The sequence below is a fragment of the Cryphonectria parasitica genome (assembly GCF_011745365.1).
Source record: "Cryphonectria parasitica EP155 unplaced genomic scaffold M406scaffold_7, whole genome shotgun sequence".
NCBI classification, from domain to species: Eukaryota; Fungi; Ascomycota; class Sordariomycetes; order Diaporthales; family Cryphonectriaceae; genus Cryphonectria; species Cryphonectria parasitica.
Genome location: NW_024468915.1, coordinates 1,381,811 through 1,401,970, shown reverse-complemented (window position 1 = coordinate 1,401,970; position 20,160 = coordinate 1,381,811). Strand labels below are relative to the sequence as shown.

General features: G+C 54.6%; 3 protein-coding genes across 3 annotated transcripts; all 3 read right to left on the bottom strand.

Annotated features, from left to right (window-relative positions):
• Nucleotides 1–5,726: 5,726 nt before the first annotated feature.
• On the bottom strand, nt 5,727–7,508 carry M406DRAFT_341681 (uncharacterized protein; the record flags this gene model as incomplete). The annotated part of the gene is made up of 1 exon (XM_040921692.1): nt 5,727–7,508. One exon carries the CDS (start codon nt 7,506–7,508, stop codon nt 5,727–5,729), a length of 1,782 nt encoding a protein of 593 aa, XP_040773436.1.
• A 3,467-nt stretch (nt 7,509–10,975) lies between these two features.
• M406DRAFT_265118 (ATP-dependent DNA helicase) lies at nt 10,976–12,598 on the bottom strand (the record flags this gene model as incomplete). Its single annotated transcript, XM_040917712.1, has 1 exon — nt 10,976–12,598. One exon carries the CDS (start codon nt 12,596–12,598, stop codon nt 10,976–10,978), a length of 1,623 nt encoding a protein of 540 aa, XP_040773435.1.
• A 3,538-nt stretch (nt 12,599–16,136) lies between these two features.
• M406DRAFT_46303 (uncharacterized protein) lies at nt 16,137–19,989 on the bottom strand (the record flags this gene model as incomplete). Its single annotated transcript, XM_040924299.1, has 4 exons — nt 16,137–18,022; nt 18,095–18,839; nt 18,904–19,218; nt 19,276–19,989. Coding segments are annotated over 4 exons (3,660 nt in total), but the record flags the coding sequence as incomplete, so codon positions are not given.
• Nucleotides 19,990–20,160: the final 171 nt, after the last annotated feature.

Below are 20,160 nucleotides of genomic sequence, written 5' to 3'. Positions count from 1 at the left end.
TGGCAAACAGGGCCAGGACGCTGGAGTCATCCGCCGATACTGCGGGCCCGCTCGAGGACGGAGATCCTGGGCTCGCAGGGGGGATTCCTGTCAAGCTGAAGCGCTTTGTGCCCGTTGCCATCCCCTTTGCACGAGCGGCTATGGAGGGAGGTGTCTCCTCGGAGATGGTGTTTAGGTCCCCCACGTCGACGGCATCGCTGCTGCTTGCGATGCCCATGGCTGACCTGTGGCGCCTCTCCTCCATCTCAAAAACCAGGCGCCGCAGCTCGCCCAGCTCCGTCTCGATCTCGCCGAGAACCACGTTCCAGAGCTCCTCCCATTCCATGGCAATCTCGACCTGGCCCCGTACGCTGCGCAGAGTGGACCGGATGGTTGTCCACTCCTCCATAATGGCCTCCATCTGCGTGACGGCCTTGGTCAGGTCGTCGGTGGCCACGTTCGCGATGTCGCTGCGGGTCTGGAGCTCCTCGATCGCGGTCACATAGACGTCGATTAGGCCAGCAAAGCGTGATGCTGCGCTCTCCACCTCCTCGAGGCCCTCGCGCCCACCTGCAGCCGACCACTCGACATCATCGTCGCTGTCGAGACCCGAGATGACCTCGGAGGCCTTGGAGATCCAGCTCCTGATCTGCTCGGCGGCACCAATCAGGGCCTTGACGGCAGCCTGGGCGGTAGGAATCGCGGCGACCTTACCTGCCAGCGACTCGGCATCCGGGAGCTGCAGCGAGGTCAGCTGGGCCAGCTGGTTGGCGAACGAGGCACGCGAGATGGTGTAGATGGAGCCTGTGCGCTGCAGCCCGAGGGGGTTGAAGATGCTGCTCTCTGGGCTGAAGGGCTGGGCGGGCAGTGGCGGGGTGTCCTTGGCGGGGACGGGCGGGGGCGACTGCTCGGGCGACGGTGGGAGCCTCGTGTCGCGCTCAATGTGTTCCTTCCGCGTGTCCAGTGTGACCTTTGTGCCATTGCCGTTGCTGTGATCGGGCAGACGGTACTTGTTTGTGTCCATGTCGAGAGCGACGGCTGCTGCTGCTGCTGCGGAGGGTCCGAGCTCGTGCTCGTGTAGCAGCTCGGGGCGGTCGTCGGCGCCGGGGCTATCGAGGATCTGGATGGTAGGAATGTCGACGTCTTCAGGGGTGATGGCGTCGGCGTCTGCGTCCTTGCTCGACCTCATCGACTTGAGGCTCGTCTTGGATGGGATTCGCACGATGCCCTTCCAGGGCTTCCCCCGGCGCTCTATGACGAGATTGCCCAGGTGTCGCTGGTGTGACTCTTCAATCTGGCGGATCTGCTCTTCGGATAGCTTGCCCACGCGGTCGTTCCCGTGGGACACCTGCGACAGCTTTTTGGAGGCGCCGAGGCCAAGTGCTTTGAGACGCGCAGCAAGACCGGGCGAGAGCTTTCGGGTCTGGTGCTGCTGTTGCTGGTTTTGATTTGGGACGAGGCTTGGAGGGTCAGCAAGCTGGTTGGCACGCTGTTGTTGCTGTGGACGCAGTATTCTGTTGGTATTGTCGTCGTCGTTGTTATTGTTGAAAAGGTTGATCCTGAGGCTGTTGTAGCTGTTAGATTTGTTGGTCTTGTTGTTGTTGTTATCGTCGCCGTTAGCGTCAATGGTAGTGTTGCTGTTGTTGATAATGTTTGGGGTATGACGACCAAGTTCTTGGGTGGTGGTGGTGGTGGAATTTTTGGGGGGACTTTGCTGCAGCGGCACCGCACTAGCGACAGGGACAGAAGCATCAAAATCGGGGGCGGGAACGCTGGAGGCCGTCTCGGTACCGTCTTCTATGAAGCACCCCAGCCACGAGAGGTCTTCTTCCTGCTGCAGCAGGTCAGTGGTGGGAGTGGGAGTGGGATTTCCGTGCTTCGCGTCGCCATTGGCTGGCGTCGGATGTGCGTCTCGTCTAGTTGTCGCCCGTGGTTGGGCAGCAGCAGCAGTACCCGCAACAGCTGCAGCGCCCTGCGGAGCCTCTGGCTGTTGTAGAGTAGGGCTGGTGTTGGTGGTGGTCTGTGATGACAATCGCAGGAGGGCTGGTCGTGTGTTGCCGTCATCGTAACCTGTTCCAGGGAGAATGCCCTCGGTTGGGCTGGCGAGAGGGCCGAGCATCATTGCGACGTGAGTGACGGCAAATCTGACAGCGACAGGAAGAAATAAGAAAAGGTTGAGACGCTGCAGGCTGTATGTATTTGTGTGTGTGTGTGTGTGTGTGTATGTCCCAGGCCCAAGGTTCAGGTAGTCGTCTATGCAGCGCCAGGGATGGGTGTGGGTGTGGATGAGTGCGCGAATCTCGGGCTGCAGAGTTGGCCGAGATTCCTGATCCTCCTACTGCAGTCGTTTCCTACATGCCCGCAGTGGTTGTGTGAGGCTGGCTGTTTTGTTCCCTAAATGTTACGTCTCTCGACTCGTCTATCTCGTTCGTGTAAGCTTGCGTGCTTTGTTTTCTTCCCGTCTCGTCGCGGTGTCGAGGGAGGCGGGTGCAAGTGCAGCAGATTGTGGACGGAGCTCTGATTGCTGCCGGTAGCTCCGCCAGGCCTAGGGGGCCCACAGTCGCCTCGCAATATTATGGCGGTAGAGAGAGTATCGAGCCGAACGAGGTTGACGCGTGGTCGCCCGTTGTTGCTCGACAATTGATCAAGTAAGTAGGCGTATCAAAGGAGTCAGAATCTTGGGGCCTGAGGTGAGCTGAGGTGAGGTGAGGCAAGGCGGGAGTCGAGGTCGAGCCCGAGTGAGTCGCGCTGTCTGTTGATGAGGTAAAGCCAACTGGAGAAATGATGACCCAGAGAAAGACAGAGCCAGGGTGCAGCAGGAAAGAACCTTGGAAAGCGACCAAGACCATGGAAATGAACCTCGTGGGTAGTTTAAATGAGCACGGGCGAGGTTGCCATTGCTGTTGTTGCATCCAAATGTGCTACGCCATGTAATAATGTAATATTGTTGCAGAGCAGTAGCAGCTTGCCACGTTCCAGAACGGGCAAAGGGTCGTTCATTGGGCGACGAACCAGCCACGCCCAGAAATGAAGATCGGATGTGTGCTCAGTCAGTGCCTCAACTAAAGTCAAGTCGCTGCACTAAATTGCACCCAACGACCAAAAAACACACGGACTGACCGGTAATGAAAAGAACCAATCAATCTCTCCTCAGAAAAAAGACAGTGAGAGAGAGAGAAAGAGAGAGACACACACAGGAAGGGCATAGATACAATGGACAGATACCACCAAGACCAGGTGGAACCAAAAGGGGTGGGAGATGGCACCCTTTTGGTGAAACTTGGCCTTGCCCAAGTGTCAAGTTTCGGGTAAAGTTTTAGTTTATTTTGTTTTATTCTCTCTGTCTTCTGGTTGCCTCGTCGTTCCCATACATAATACGTAAGGGTCTCACCCGTGTTGCGAGTCGCGAAAGAAGGAGCCAGCCAAGGGTCCAGCCACACCCCACACAGCACAGCAACGACACTGTGCTCGAACCAATGAACTGTCCGAGACTGAGGCGACCTCACCAATCGATCAATCACCTCAGCGACCAGCAAGCTAGCTCAAAGCATGCCAAATCAAATCACCCCACGGAAGAAGGAAAAGAAAGAAATAAAGATTATAGACAACTTTCGCCTGTGCTGCTTCATTCCTCATCGTATTACCGTAGTAATTCCTTTGAGATGAGAGTGTGAATCCGCTCAGATTTGAATGGAGTCGAAACAAGGGTCCCGCCACGGAACGAACCCACCCAATGTGGTAATTATAGCAGCTATTCCCAGTCCCTGATTGGTCAATCTGCCCCCAGACGAACAGGCCCCACCCCCCATCTCCCGTCCTACCTAGCCGTCGCAGTCCCACCTTGTAAGTAACAAGTATGTGATGTACTATGTATGGTACATACATTGTTTCTCCCGCAGATCCGACAGCAGGGACACCTCGCTGGCCTCTCTCTTTCTACCTGCTCCGCCTAGCAACATAACACAATCGACATCACCGCTATGAATGACCTCATAACCACACTTCTGCAAAGGCTATTTATCCAAGTCAATAGCAACATCACCAGAGGCTGAATGCACGGTTCACTATTATAGCACAACATGGCTACTGACCGAGCTCTTTGAAGCGCCAGGGCTCTCTCCAACCGTGACACACACACACACACACACACACACGACGCCCAGCCTTTCTCTCCAAAGCCCGTCCGCCGAGCCTCATTTCCTGCAATCTCGCCACGTGAGAAAAAGGCTCCGCTCTTGGTGCCCAGTTCCCTTTCACCCCATCTGTTTTTTTTTCCCCTTCTTCTCTTTCTTCGTGTTCGCAGGGGCCGACGACTCGCCCACTCGAATAGTGGGTAGAGGAGCATAGCACAGCGTAGCACACACTGGTTCCCTCGCATTACAGGGAACACGGACGGGTTTCTGGTCACAGCGCTACGGTTCCACTACGCTTCGAGCCAGTATGTGCCCTACTACAGGATACTACAACAAGTCTGGCGCTTTGCATGACCGTGATACTTGCTACTCCTCACTGTAGTGTAGAAGAAGAAAGAGAAGAAGAAGAAGAAGAAGAAGAAGAAGAAAAGGCAACCCAAATGAAAGCGCAATCAAAATGTGACAGCTCACCTCCTCTTTGGGCAGTCTATTGAGTCCTCCTGGCTCAAACCCCCGGGGCATGTAATACTTGCAGATACGTTCCGTTCCCTATCTGGGTGGTTGCCCGCCCTCCTATCCAAACAAATGATTCCTCCCAAGCCAGATAGAGACCAAAAAGAGAAAGAAAGAAAAAAAAGGAGGAAAAAGCTGCAACGTCCAACTAGATAGACATTGATGATGATGAACTTCAGCTTATCCATGTTTGAATGGCATATCATAATTTCCATCTCAATATTTGTCAAATTCTTTTGTGCTGGGGGGGGGGTATATCAAGCTATTCTCAAGTGCCATCCTGTCTCGACATGACAACAATTCGGGACAAGGAAACCAAAACAAGAAAGAAGAAAAGAGCAAAATTGTCGAAAACGAGAATGGTTGATGGTGATATTGCCAATCTTTGCCCCTACTACCCCAAAACCTCCTTTCCTCTCGCCTCTTTTCACCCTGTCCGTCCATGAATAAACCGAAAAAGAAATCGGAAAAAGAAAAAGAAAACTCTGACCAAAGTCAACTAAAAAAAAAGATAAAAATACAAAACAGTATCCGCTATGCAATCTCGCGTACGCGCGCAGCAACGATGGTGGTGATGTTGAATGGAGAAAAGAGAAGAGTAAGGTAGGTAGCTGAGCAACCATCCTTCTCCTTCCCCAAAAGCTGCCTGTCTCTCGTCATAAACTCGCCGGCCACATTTCCGAAGATGGCCTGCCCGCTTCTTTTGTCGTAAGAGAAAGAGAAGAAAGAAAAGGTCGTCAAAGATTAAGCAACTATGTGCAGCGAATGTAAAGGGCCCCGCGGTCGAGTCCGATTTCCGGGGGGTTGTAGAGATGATAATTACCATGGCAACATGATCTGACGTCCAAAAAAGTTGTGTCCCTTTCCTCCTCTCATCTTGGGATGGTGGTCATTGGCCAGACGCATCCTTTTTAGAAATTTCTGGTGCCTTTCTTTTGTTTTTGTGATTTTGTTTGTGTTGTTCCCAATATTGTGTGGTGTATTAAATATGTATATGTCGTTGCATGCCGAGGCGAAAAGTAAAGAAGAAGGGTGTCGAGCAGGAAGAGCGAGAATAAGCCGATGTTATTGATGGAGGAGATGCCGAGAGATCTTGCCATCTTACTCCTCGACCAGTGGCTCCGGCGTGTCGAGCTTCTTCTTGGGCAGCCACTCGGGCGGGCCCACCCTTGTCGGTGGCCTCCCGAGGTCTGCAGTGATCTCCTCACGGACGTGCTTGCACCACCGGAGCACAGCGTCCTCGAACTCGAGCCACGCCTCGGGCTTACTGTTGTACACAATGCCCAGCGCGTCGACCTTGAGGCCCGTCACCTCCCATCGCAGCTCGGCCGCCTTGGCCCAGTACCGGATGTTGTCCGCCGCCCGGTAGGGCTTCTGCGTGTCCGTGTGGAACGTGCCGATCATACCGAAGCGGCGGCGTGACTTACGCACCGCCGCGTTGTGCAGCTGCACCAGACGCAGGCCATTCTGCAGGGACGCGAGGAAGGGCGTCGGGAGGTCCTGTCCCTCGAGAGGCCTGGACCGGTCGATGGGCGTCCAGCTGGGGAGGGCGGGCACCTGCATCGTGCTGCCGTCGGGCGCGGGCGCCTTGGTCGTGTTCTCGGCCCCATCGAGCATGCTGACGATGAAGGCGTACTCGCGCTGCACCTCAGTGCCGGCCGGCCAGTCCGCATCGTTGAGCCATCCCCAGGACGCCCGCTCCTCGGCCTCGGCCATCTCGATTTCCTCTTCGTCCTTGAGCATCTTGAAGAGCCCCGCGATCCACTCTTCCATAATCTGCACCTCGTCGTCGCGCATGCCGCCCTGGAAGTCCCGGGTCGCCATGCGCTTCAGCATCTCCATGACGTTGAACAGCTCCTTGCGGAGCTCCTTTTCCGGCTTGATGGAGTCCAGCCGGTCCGGCGCGTCGTGAGACGTGTAGTAGACCTTGGCCGCGCGGATGGCCAGGGTCATGACGTCGAGGACGTGCATGCCCTGGACCTCGAACCAGCCTGGCGCCGAGATGGTGGCCCTGGACAGCTGTCGGGCGTGTGAGGGAGGCGTGGGCGACTCCGTCAGGGAGGTCACCGAGACGATGGAATCCTGCCGAGCACGTGCCGCCCCTCCCTCGTAGGGGTTCACCCTGTTGTTTTTCGCATAGTCGACGGCCTCGCGGGCCATGGTCAGGGCGGTCCTGAGATCGGCCTTGAGCTGTCTGATGGACGGCGGCTTCGCTATGGGCTTCTCAGAGTGCTTGTATGTGCTCGCCGTGGGCGGGAGCATGTTGGGGTCCGGCTCGTCCCACTCGTCGTAGTCGAATTGGTCCTCATCCGGTTCCTCGGCCACTGGGCTGTCCGTCATGCCTCCAAATCCGCCTGTATCAGGGCTAGCTCCGTAGGCAGAGTCGTTGTCTGATGTGGTCACGATCTTGGGTGCGTTGCCAGAGGCCGAGGCGAAATCAAACGAGCCCAAGCTGCTAAAGTCCAGAGTCTGGGCCTTCTGCATCCTGGTCTTCCGAGCCAGCTGTGCACCTTTCCCGTCCAGCAGTCCCGTTCTGGCAAAGTAGTACTGCAGGTGTGTGATGCTGCCTAGGCTCATGACACTCTCCCTGCTCCTCGCCGAGGCGGCGAAATCTGTGCCCGTCGGCCTCATGTAACCTCTCCTCCTCGGTACCGGTTTGTCTCCATAGTTTCCAGTCGAGTGCCGCACATTGCTCGTGGGAGCCAGGTGGATAGGATTTCTAGCGGCGGCGAGGAAGCTCGCGGATGAGTGACGGCTGGAGCCGGACGAGTCGCTGCCGAGGGAGGCGTGGGTGGTTGCCGAGCCGTGTGAGGTAGTGGAGGCGACCGAGATGGATCGTGGTGATATCTCGAGGTCTGCCAGGTCTGCGCTCAGGGCAGCCATGGGCTTGAAGTCAGGAGGAGGAGTGTGAGACCGGTTGTGCTGGAAGGCAGCCATGTCGAGCGAGGAATCGAGGATTGATTGTGTTGGCAGCAGCGGCAGCAGGAGGATAAGGAAGAGGACGAGGTCGAGGAGGGATCTCGGTGTTGCAGATCAGGAAGCAAGCAACGCTAATGTTCACAGCAAAAGAGACGTGAAGATAAAGGCTGTGAATCGAATAGGTTTCGAGGACGCAAGGAAGGAGATTGGTAGGATGGAGAGGGGCAAGCTTTGCCACTTGTTCTTTCGTGACAATCTCGGGAAAAGGTCGTTGTGCAGCTGCGTGACTAAGTGAAACTCTGGAATGTACATCCAATAGCCCCCCTCACGCGAAGAGCTTAAAAAAAAGAGTCCAGGGCCCGGAAGAAAGTAAATAGAAAAAAAAGGGGCCTAAGGGTTTCCGCCCAGCAACAGACAAACAACAAGACCGTGCGGGTATCGAAACAATCGATCTTGTCTACCCGATTGATCAGTGATCGGCTCTGCTTTTCTAGAGTGATATTATAAAAAAAAAAGAGAGAGATAGGAAAAGGGACAGAAACCAAGACAGACAAAGAAGAGAAAAAAAGTAGAGACAAAGAGAGGGCAGACCACAGTAAACGCGAGATGCAGCAAATTGGTCGTGAGACGAAGCGAGGGTGGAGCCTGGACGTGTTCGCAGCTACATTGCATGGTGTGCATGGTCCAGTAAGTTTGGGGGGGGGGGGGAAGAGGCCAGCAAAGAAGGCTTGCTGCAGTACTGTACAGAGTCCAATACACTACACTTGCAGCACTAGCACAGTGGAGGCACAAGGAGGGGTTGTTTTCCTACAGGGGTAGGGCCTGCGATCCAGAGCTCTGGGATTGGTCCTCGCCGGCCACTGCGACCCTTCCCCCAGTGGATCCTCCATGTCATGTTTGAAGTCATTTCCCACTCATGAAACCCCTGGCCTCATCACCTGAGACCAGGCCAACACAAGCCCACACACATACAAACATAGTAGCATAACGTACTACCATAGTACGTATACTGTATGTACAAGCTCCGTCCGTCAGGTTACCAACGTGACTAATTGATCGATTCGGCTACCCCGTTTTTGTATTGAGCGCGCTGTATTGAACGTTGACTTTCTCTTCTTCTTTTTCCTCCCCAGCGAGAGTGGACTCGTGGCGCACCCCCAAGCCGCGGGAGACATGGGCCCATGCATCCGTCCGTTTCTTTCCTCGATCGCGTGCGGTCCCTCCCCCCCCCAGCTGCCTGGCATGCTGTAAAGGACGCCCAAAAATCGTATCCTTCCCGGCCTCTCCGGCTAATCTCCTCGGTTCTTGGTCTTACAGGCTGTTGTCGGGTGAACGTCAGGCTCCAAGACCTGCCTACCTACCTCTTCCGAACTGGACCTGCTTGGTTCTGTTCAGCTCAGGCTACGCATATGGCAGGACGAGACCAAGTCCATCCACAGTCTCCTAGGGCAGCCAGCTGTGACTCACGGCAATCCAGGCAGCCCGCTATCCCGATTGCACCCCCAGGAGGCAGCATTGTGGGCAGAAGAACCCTTCTTAATCTCATCACTGCCAGCTGTGCCTGCCCGGACGGGCAACACGGTGATGATGATCAAAAGAAGGGAAAAAATAACAAGATGATCGATCGCCAATCTCGCCCTTCCTCGGGGACCCGAGACTTCTAGAAGGCTCGTGGTATTACGTTTCTGTTCTGTCGGTAATTAAAGCCCCCCCGCCAACCGTTTCAATTACACAAGGCGGCCAATGAGCTTCTCGGCTCTCCGGTTCAGCCTTGCCGAGTGCCGGTCCGTCCGTATGGGCCACGTACCTTGAGTTTGTACTGTGCAGGAGCAGCATGTCCCCACAAAGACACACCAGGATGAGCGACTTGAAGGCTCTCAGTGGCCCTGGGGGTCCATGTTCCCTACACCTTTATTTTTTTCTCCAAGAAAAGGAAAGAAAGAACGAAAAAAAAAGAGAAAAAAAAGAAAAAATTTTTTTGGCTGCACAGCCAAGATCTGAATTGTAAAGCGTTGTTTCCTTGGGGAGACTTTTGGCTTGAACAGTTATCGCGCCCAAGGTTCTGTAGACCCTTACAGTGATCTTGGACATGGTCACATTCACTTCTGTGATTCAGCTGCTAAAGTAATATCGATGCAAATTGAAGCGTCAAAGGCCGTGAAGCTCTTTCTCTAGTCATTGTCATACCTCCCAACCCCAAACATCATTTACCCTCTTCCCACCAGGATAGACTCCCGCGATTGATGCCGCTCAATATGGCATGGCTGCGATGCCGCTGCTGCCTCTTTTCGTGGTAGAACCCGTGCTCCTGCCAGCGCCACCTCTCGCACTGCCCGCACTGGATCTGCGGTTCGAGCCAGCTGGAGCTGTCGAGCTTTTGCGCTTTGACACGCCGTAAGACCTGTTTCCGCTGCGGCTACCACCTCTCTCTTTGCGATAGTGAGGTCTCCTGCCGCCACCGGTGCTCTTCGTGCCCTTTCTCGAAGTACTGCGACCGCGAGACTCCGGCTCCTCGACCTGCGGCGTCGCCGCGAAGCGCTCCTGCCAGCTCTCGAGCTGTGATTGGATAGGGTCGTTGTGGCCTTTCGCACCAAAGTATTTGGACGGGACGCCCGGGTCCTCATAGTCATCGTCGTCATCGTCGTCTGAGAGGAGATCGATGACATCTCCTGATGGCTGTGGTGGCCCGCTTCTGCCTGTAGACGGCCCAGCTGTCGCTGGTATCGTAGCCATCGAGTCGTCATTTGTCCCGTGCAAGCTAAGATAATTGTCGTGGTATTTTTTGATCAGAGGTAGGAAGCGGACGCCGTACTTGTCGACTTTGCCAACATCAATGCCTGGTATTCGGCGCATCTTCTCGAGATTGTCGGTCCAATTGATTATCATCTGCATCATCTGTGCTTCGGTGAACAGTATTCGGCGAAGACCTCGACTGTTGCGTGTCTCTTCCTCGAGCGACTTTGCCTCTTGCATAAAGTTTGGGATGAGTAAGTCCTGCATATCATCGACTGGTTCTGAGGCTGCCATTCTGGACGTTGACAGAGCAAGTGCGTTCAGTGTTTGCTGTCTAGCTTGGCGTGGTGCTCGAGGGACAGGAGGATCAAAATAATCCTCCTCGTCCTCGTCATCTGCCACGACGAAGCCATCTGCCTGGTAACCATTAGTTTGACCAGCAGTCCACGAATCCATGGCATCGTCGTCGTCGTCTTCCGCGATCGCCTCTTGATCGAAAAAGCTCGCGACAGACTTGCCCTTTTTCGTTTTGCGAGCATCTCCGCGGATTGGCGAGGAGATACACGTTGATGCTGGCCTGATCTCCTCCCCTACAGACTTCTTCTTAGTCGTCTTCGTGGTCTTCTTCTTAGTCGCTTTGGCTGCGGTTTTCTTATCACCGCCTTGCCGAACGACTAATTTTAGCCGACGATTACCACTCAAGAAGCTGGCCGCTTGTTCTCCAGCCTGCAGAGAGATGTTAGTGGAAGACATGGAAGATGGGCTGTCGGGGCTCTCACAATAAGGTATCGAATGGGAGGCCCACGGCCATTGGGGATTGAGTTATGTTCGCCCAACCCATTCTGCAAGGCCAATTCGGTGATGATCCGATTGATCTCATACTTCGTCAAGCCCTTGGCAATGCCATAGACGTGCTGCGGGCCTTTGTCCTGCTCTGGCTTCCTCTTGCCCAAAAGCATATCCGTACACTGGGGCATGGTCAACCGAGCGTGACACATGACGGCTTGCAAGACAGCTTGAGCGTATTCGGTCCGATCCACTACCTCGAAGTGGCCTCCGTTCTTGCAATTGTCGCAGGTTTTGCCACACTGCTCTTCGGAGAGAGTCTCGCCAAAGTAGTGCAGGAGCTGACTTCGACGACAGTCACGCTGGTTTTGGCAGAACATGATCACTCGGTTGAGCATCTCATGCTGTCGATGTTTCTGTGCATCGCTGCCACCTGAATCGTCGATAAAAGTCCGCAGCTGGCGGATGTCTCCGTAGCTGAAAAAGAGGTAGCAGTCTGACCGCAGCCCGTCTCGACCAGCGCGACCGGTCTCCTGGTAGTACCCCTCTAAGCTCTTGGGAAGGTATTGGTGTATAACGAAGCGCACGTCAGGTTTGTCAATACCCATGCCGAAAGCAATAGTAGCAACAACCACTTTGATGTGTCCGTTTTGCCACGACCGTTGAACTCTGGTCTTGTCTTCTGCTGGCATTGACGCATGATAGTGTTCTGCGTTAACACCGTGGGCTCGAAGTTTTTCGGCAATCTGCTCCGTCTGCTTCCGAGCAAGCGTATACACAATCCCAGTCATATTCCGATACTTCTCGTTGATGAGGTGAGCAATTTTGTCCACAGTCTGAGTTTCCTTCGACCGGACCTCATAATAGAGATTTGGGCGGTTGAAGCTTTGAGAAAACACCTTGCACTGCTCCATGTGAAGATTGTGTTTCACATCGACGATGACGTTATTCGTCGCTGTAGCAGTAAGAGCTATGATCGGAACGCCTTGAAACTGTGTGTGAATCTGTCCGAGCTCTTTGTAGTCTGGCCTGAAATCGTGGCCCCATTGACTTACACAATGTGCTTCGTCAATGACTAGACGAGCAAACTTGTTTTTTCTGTGGAGATCACTGAGTCCTTGTAGCAAGTTCGTGCTCTTGTTGATCATCTCGGGTGTGACGTATAGAAGTTGGACATAATGCTCGGGATTCGGCTGCCTCTTAAACATCTGCAGTATTTCCTTCTTCTCGGCCTCCTTCGTATCGCCTTTGAAGGACTTGGCAATGATCCCTCGGGCAGTCAGGTGGTCAATCTGATCTTGCATCAGACTGAGCAGAGGGGTGACCACAACGGTGACACCCTGAGTCATTCCACTATTGACAACCGCAGGCAGCTGGTAGCACAATGATTTGCCACCGCCGGTTGGCATGAGAACAAAGGCATCCTGACCAGCTAACGTCGCGTTGATAGCCTCGAGTTGGTTGGTTCTGAAGCCTTCCAGTCTGAACCTGTCCTTGAATGCCTGGAGGACATCGTTTGACCATGGGTGCTGCATCAGCTCTGCAGGGATCTTGAGCTTCGGTATTGGTCTCACAGTCTTCGGGGCGGCAGCCTTAAACCTCGCGACGGGAGCCGCATTGCCAGACGCGTCTGAGAGAACTGCTCTTGCTCGGCGATTGCTGTGAGACGTGTTCTGCTGCTGAAAGTCCTCAGCCTCTTCAGCAATTGCCATCATCGCTGCCAGATCCTCCTCGCCATCACCATAGTCACTGAAATTGTCCTGGCGTCGCGCTTTCGAGTTGATTGGGCTCCTGGGTTTCACGGATGCAATAGGTCTCGGAATAGATCGTATGCGGGATGTAGGCTGGAAGACATCCGGCTGCCCCCAGATATCGTCGTCGTCGTCATCACCAAATAGGTCCTCAATCTCGTGATCCTGAACAGGTGCGCGCAATGAAGGCTTCGCTGAGCTCCTGGCCTCGGCAATTCCCGCCATTCTTGACGACTTCATTCCCGCACCATATGAAGTTGGCGCGTCATGCCTAGCAGAATCCAGTGGCTGCTCATAACTCACCACGCGTGATGATGGCCGTGACCCTCCCTGAGGTTGATCGAAACTTTGTGAAGCACATTCAGGTATGATAGTCGGCATCGACAGAGGATAGCTTTGGCTGACTGGCTGAGCGACTGAGGCAGCCAATTGGTGCTTGCTAGAAAGCTGCGCAGGTGGGTCCGGAAGATCAGTGAACAAGTCCGCTTTGACGCCGGCGGCCACCAGCGCCTTTTTCAACACGCCCTCACTCATGGCAATCTCCTGACTCAAGTTCTCGAGATGAGCTTCAGCCTCCTCAATGTCTTCATCAGCATCGTAAGCCATGGTGATCTGGGCTACAAGTTCTTCGCGCTTCGCATCAAGTTGAGTGTAAGCTTCATGAGCGGCCTTGGCCTCGGTGATGGCTTGTTTCCGCTGCAGCAAGGGTTGTTTCTCTCGTTTGACTTGAGCCTTGCGCTCTGGCGGCCAGGACTCACGCAGTGCTCTTGCGTAAGCGGCCGAGTTTTGGGACAGATTCCTCGAATTTATCCTGTTGAGAAAATCCAAGACATGAGGTTGCTGCCTGAACAAGTCCATGATGAGGGTTTCGCCTTCAGACTCCAAGCTCGGACTTCTTTGTGATCCGTCAGTCTCTGGTCTCTGCGCCTTGTCATCCCCATCGATCGGGTGAATAGCATCGAATTTCTGGGGGCTGTTTCTCTTCGCAGAGTGTTGTGGCTCAAAAAGTTCCGCCCGCCTCTTGGACGGCGTCTCAACCGTAGACCTCGTTGGACCGTCGTCTGATGTTGCGGACCTGTTGCGCTTCCTTCGTGACCCAGATACGCTTGCATTCGCTGCAGTGACGAAGGAAATGTCCGAGACTTTGCGAGAAGGAGGCGTTTCGAAATCCCCAAAGTCATCGTCGGAGTCTATGATCACATCTGAGCGTCTCAACGTCCGGGTGGGCCTAGAATCCGCGCTTTGTGCTTCAAATACGCTCTCTTCCGGCATAAAGTCATCGCCCAGGGCTACAGCACTTGGGGAGTGTTGATATTGAGGAGAACGTCTCGGACTGGCGACCTTAGATTCAGAGGTCAGCTGTGGAGGCGGCGGCATCCGGCCCTTTCCCTTCCCTAGAGGCGAATCGACTTTGAATGTGGCCTGAGAGCTACTCCGACTCGGCGTCCGGTCGACACCAGTGATTCGGTGAATGGTTGTCTCGGTGGTGCTGATTGTCTGCATGACCGTCCGCTGTGAGAGAACGGTCGTGTCCGAGGCAGGCATGCGCAGCTTGTGAGGACTCTGGTGGACCGGAGACGACGGGGCATTGCGGCGCTTCAACATAGCCGGGGTCATCAGATCATCGGGCACGAGATCCGCGATGTTTGGGAAGTCATCCTCATCTTCCTCCTTGATCCACTGTCTGGCCTTCGATCTCGACGATGATTCTGGCTTGGAGGGTGTTCCACACATCTCGCTACTCTTCCTCTTCTTGCCACGTGATGGCGGTGGATCAGGCCTCCAAGCATGTTCCTCCGTCCACAGCAGCTTGGGGGTTCCAAAAGCGTAGTCTGTTGAGTCGGTAGCGTCAGGGTCCAAGCTCCGTGCCCTCGTAAGGTCGTGCAGGTCGACGTCCATATCCTCGGGTATATCTGGTGTTAATTCTCGACGTGCTGGCCCACCGGGCCTCGAGATCCATGACGGTGTACGGCCCCTTCCAGAGCTGTTGGGCTGGAGCGAGGTGGTGTCTTCAGCAGGGTCTTGCTTGCTGAGTGATGCGCTGTATGCCTGTTGTAGCTTCCCGACCCCTGTAGTGGATTGTGTGGGGAGTCGCTCCTGCTTCGACATGAGAGAGGGTTTCCTCGTAGGCTTTGTCGTCAACCTCGCCATTCCTGCGGACCTCCCAGCTGTATCGCGATCCAGTCGATCCTCCTCGTTCCCAGCGGAAGGCTCGTCATCAGTGGCTAGTTGGATTTCGTCAGTCAAATCGTGTGTGCTTCGGCTTGTTGATGTCGGGCGAGACGCGTCTGGCTGCCACCGGTCGCCGCCTGTGTTCAACCGCCCCGAGGCAGATTGCGAAGACTCCGAGTTAAAGCTCCTCGAGATGTCGAAGGCGTCGTAGACGGCAGGGAGCTCAGGTCCGGTTGGTCTGGAGAGCTGGGTATTGGACAGGAACCATGCAAGGTTGCTTGCGAGATTGTTTCGAGTCATAGGGACGATGGGTCAGAAGATTCAGGGCATTGTTGCTAGGTTTGTTGTCAGAAGAAAACATTTGCTGAAAGAGGGCGAGTTGCCAGTCTCATAGGACGCAGTCGCAAAACGATGTCCAAGGTGGGCAGGCAGGCAGGCAAGCAGGCAGGCAAACTATCTTATTAGTAACCGATGTTTTGCCTTCTTGGTGTTTGGGTAGGGGGGGAAGGCGCAGGTGTGGAGCGCGTCGCGTCTCCGGCCCAACGTCAAGCTGGCGCGTGACTAAGCAGTTCCGATGGAGCGAAGTCCCGTGATACAAAGTACTCAGTACTATACCAAGTACTAAGAACGTAGTGCAAAGCCTCTGACTAATGGCATAGCGGCCCAAAAGCTCACCGCGATCGTTTTATATAGCATAAGTATATTTACTTTCATCTTTCTGAGTAAAAGTCGCTCCTGAGCCAATGCCCAACAGTGCTTTCGTGACATGTTCGCTCTCGCCATAGCTACCAATACTCAAAACACAAGCTGTTGCCGAAAATCTCCTTTAGGACATGGCATCCCTATGCGCCATGAACCCTATGGGAAACACAATACTCCAAGTTCGTTCAGCCAAATATCGAGGTATCGAAAACGCCGCAATCCACCCCCATGTTTTTTGTCTTATTTTTTCTTTTCTCTAAGCACGTCTGACCTTTGCTCCTCGTCTCTTGTTGGGGTGGAAGAGAACTCATATGCGAAAAGAAAGAATAGAAACAAAGCAACAATACCCTTTGGGTGCCTCTGTTCCGCTCCCGAAATGCTGGAGGCGTTATCATGTGTGAGCGCGTGTGATTTGTAAAATCGGTCGTGTCCCATTCCATTGGGTATTTCACTCCTCGACCATCGTCTGCAATGCTCGTGCGTCCACGGTCGACGAAGCGTGCTTGAGAGTCGGTGCGCTCTTCTTCCGTATCATCAATGGGTTGGTATATCCCATCATATTTGGTGGAGCAGGGGTCGGAGTCATAAGCTGCTCCGTGGAAGCAGGTGAGCTCTTCCCGCTGGCCCTCATGGCTAAATTTCGGCAGGCTTCAAGTCTCTTGACCTCGAAGTTCTGCGAGTGCAGTCGCTCACGTTCTATGTTCTTCTGCCGCTCAGCAGTATCGTAGGCGGCCTCTTGCAGCCTTAGATCGTACTCTAGCAACTTGCTAGCGCGCTCTTCTGCCTTGCGACACGATAGGTCCAGGCAGTCGGCAATCTCCGCAGGAACAAGCTGCGCGGGCAAGGCGGGGTCTCTCGGTCTCGAAGAGCCACCCCATTCGCAACGGAACACAAGTTTGGCTTTGGTGTTGTCATCTCTGTTCCCAGTGCCCCAGAATACCACCACGTCACCATCATGAAGGCGAATCCAGTGCCGACATGGTCCACGTGGAGCCTTCGGGTCGTGGGACGGAAGGACGGTTCTGTTGATCTGCAGGCCATACGTTGCTTTCGTCGATATATAGAAGTGGAAATCGTCGCCGGCAGAATTCCATGGCTGGAGGTCTTTCGAGGGCTCATAGCCAGTCTTCCAAAGCATGATCTTGAGGCCGTACTTTGGTACCTTGGGCTCCGTCTTAGGTGTGTAAGTATGAGTGTTGTCCTCCGCCCTGCCCCATGAGACCATGGCCGAGTTGATGAGGATCGAGACCCCAGACACGACGGATCCTTCTGCTGACTCTAGCAGCGCCACAACCCTGTTGAGAGGCGGGTCCGCATGTGCCAGTGAGAGGGTGCTATAATCTGGAGGCATTATGTCACCCAAGTCCACCAGTCCTGATGCGTCATTCCGCCGATCTGACGCTCTTGAGGCAAGGTCTGAAGTACTGTTCTGGCTAGATCCTAGCGATGGTGCTTGAGATTCCGAAAGCGATGGTGGGAAATGCTTCATGGCCAAGTCCCACAATGGGGACTTCCCGGGTGCAAAAGATTCGCCTCTGGCTTTTGCTGCGGATGCGAACGCATCATGTTGAAGTTGAGTCATTTCTGGATAATACAGATGCCAGCTCTTGCTGTCTCGAGCGTTCCAATACGTAGACTTGTGCACCGGCTTGTCAATCTGTCGGTTGGAATTGATCCGCGACAGGGGCGGGACCTGAGCATAGAGATTTTGTTCTGCTTCTTCATCGTAGCTCATCGCATCAAAGACACTCTCCGATCTAAGTCTCTTGACCGCTGGCCTGGCTTTCGGGGTGCTCTCAAACTCGTCGCTCGTGTCGACAGACGTTTTTCGCTTGCTTGTGTTGAAGCTGGTGAGATTGCCATGAGAGGGAGCAAGAGACTTCATGTTAAGGTTCTCCAGCTGCGACTCGGCCCCTCCAAGATCCTGCGATTCCGCATCGAACGTCAGATTGTTCAATTCGATGATGGACTGGGTCACGGAGTATTGACTCTGGGTGAGCGCTGGTGGTAGGGCGCCGCGTGTGTTTTGTTGTGATTTCCTGGGTTGACGCGGCGTCGAGACTTCCGATCCAAAGCTGTCCTTGATCACGGTGTGGAAAAGCTGTGTCCCCTCTGGGTCGGCGGTTTGAGAGGGGAGATTGAGACGGTTTGATGGAAGCGCACCAGAATCGCCAACGTCGGACACTTCACCGAACAGCTTTTGAGGCTGCTGTGGTTTCTGATCGAATGTGTAGTTCTCCTTCTGAGACTCGTAGCGGTCGAAATCAACAACCTGAACTTTGTCGTCGCCAAATTGTTCCAGGGCCAGATCCTCCTCCACGTCAGTCTCCTGCTCCTCGGGAACGCCATTCTCAAGGGCGAGTTTGTCGTCAAGACTCAGCTGCGACGCCTCTTTCCCAAGCTCAACATCGATCTCCTCATCTTGTGACCCGCCAGCTGCAGGCTCTTCCTGTGAGAAGCTTGTGCCCTCGAGCCAATTGTGGGTTCGGAGCTCCTCGATTGTCGCACGCTGCTCTGGCCGCCTCTGGAGCATCCGCAACAAGAAGTCAATGCCGTCTGACGTGATGCTCATTTGGGTGAGAGGTTGCGTGTTCAGCCGCTTCGTCATGATCTGGTGGAGGAGTTCAGTGTAGCTGATACCGTTCTTAGCGGGAAAAGGAGGCTGCCCAGTGAGTGCGTAGAAGAGAACGCCGCCCAGGGACCAGATGTCAATGGCATGGTCGTATCTTTGACCAGTCGGCCTTCGTCGTGTCCTGTTCCTGGGAAACCTGTGGCCATACTCATCGTACTCGGCGAATTCGTTGTAGACTTCGGGGGCGCAGTACAACAGAGTACCGCAAAACGTCTTCAGAAAGGTCTGCTCAGTATCCACCATCTTGGACAGACCAAAATCCGTGAGCTTGACGACGAATGGTTGCAAAGACTGCACGAGGATGTTGTCTGGCTTGACATCACGATGAGTGATGTTGTTGGCATGCAGATACGCCAGCGCGCTGAGCAGCTGGCTTGTCATCTGCTGAACAATCCCTTCAAGCAGAGGTTGGTTGTCGCCAACGAGGCTGCCCAGGTCACCTTGTGGTACGTACTCCATAATGATGATCAAGAGGCGGTTGTCCCAATCCAGGTGCTCCACGTACTCAACAATATTGGGCTGGTGTCTTGTCAGCGATCAAGGGCCGGCGCAAGAAGGGTGGGTTAATGGAGGTGAGGCTTACATGCTTGGCCTTCTGCATGATCTTCATCTCATTTTCCACCTTCTGGTCAAGCACTCCGTTCTTCATGAACCTTCTCTTGTCGAGCTCCTTGGCAGCATACGGTCTGCCATCGAATTTGGCGGTCACCATGTAGACCGTGGCAAAGGCTCCCTTGCCTATGCGACCCACTCTGTTGTATTTGCCAGACCCATTCCACTCCCTGGGCAGTCCTTGCACTTCGTCTGCGTCTTGTGTCTGATCGTCAAGTAACATAGGTCGGCGGTTGCCACGTGGGGTTATTCTTCTCGTTGTCTCATCCACAGGAAACAAATCGACCTGGAGGTGGTAGTGGTTAGTCCGGCATAGACCCAAAGACAACCCGCGTTGACTTACATGTCCTGAGGGCCCAGGAGTGATGGTCTTGCTCGCGTCTCCGTCCCCCTGCTCTGCCCGGAGCTGCTGGAGGCGCTTCATGTACCGGGTCAAGTTCCTCCTGTACATTTCTTCATAGTCGCCCTCACGACGTGGGACCTGAACCATGAAGTGGAGGTCATCCTGGCGGTCGGCCATAAGTATGACGATCTGGGAGCCTGGGTTGAGTGTTCTCCGCTTGGGCAGTTTCTCCTGGTCTGGCTTTGCCTTGTTTCCCTCCTTGCCCTTCAACATGGCCCCGTCGACTACTGTGCCGTTCATGGACGAGTCCTCCAGCATGAGCACACCATACTCGTTGAAATAGATCCGAAAGTGTATGTTGCTCAGTCTCCGGCGAGGGTCGTTGGCAAAGTAGATGTCGCAGGTCGAGGAGTTCCGGCCAAAGGCAAAGCCCAGAAGAGGGTGTTTGACCTGGGCGGAGAGGCGGAGAATGATAGCCTGCTCGCCGACGAGGTATGGCAAGTGGCTCAAGCCCTCGGGGGGCTGCAGGTCTGGGTGCGCGGCATCATCTGCATCGACCACATGCATGGACGTCCGCAGGGCCATTTCGCGCAGCTCGGCGCGAGCACCTTCGGAGATTGGTAGGAGGAGACATACTATGTCGGCGATGTCATCGTCTGAGAAACCAGAGTTCTGCTTGCCTAGTCGGCGAGGGTCGAGGACGGTCTGGGTAGCTGTGCGCAGGCCATGATCAGTCAGTCAGAATGTCCAGCCTCTTGTGTGCGTGCGCACTGACAAACGGGAGGAGGGGACGGTATGCGCACCCAGCTGGGTCGGCTGGGAACCCAGTGTGGATTCCATCGGGGCCAACAGACACAGGCGGCGCCTCTTGGAGCCTCTTCTTCA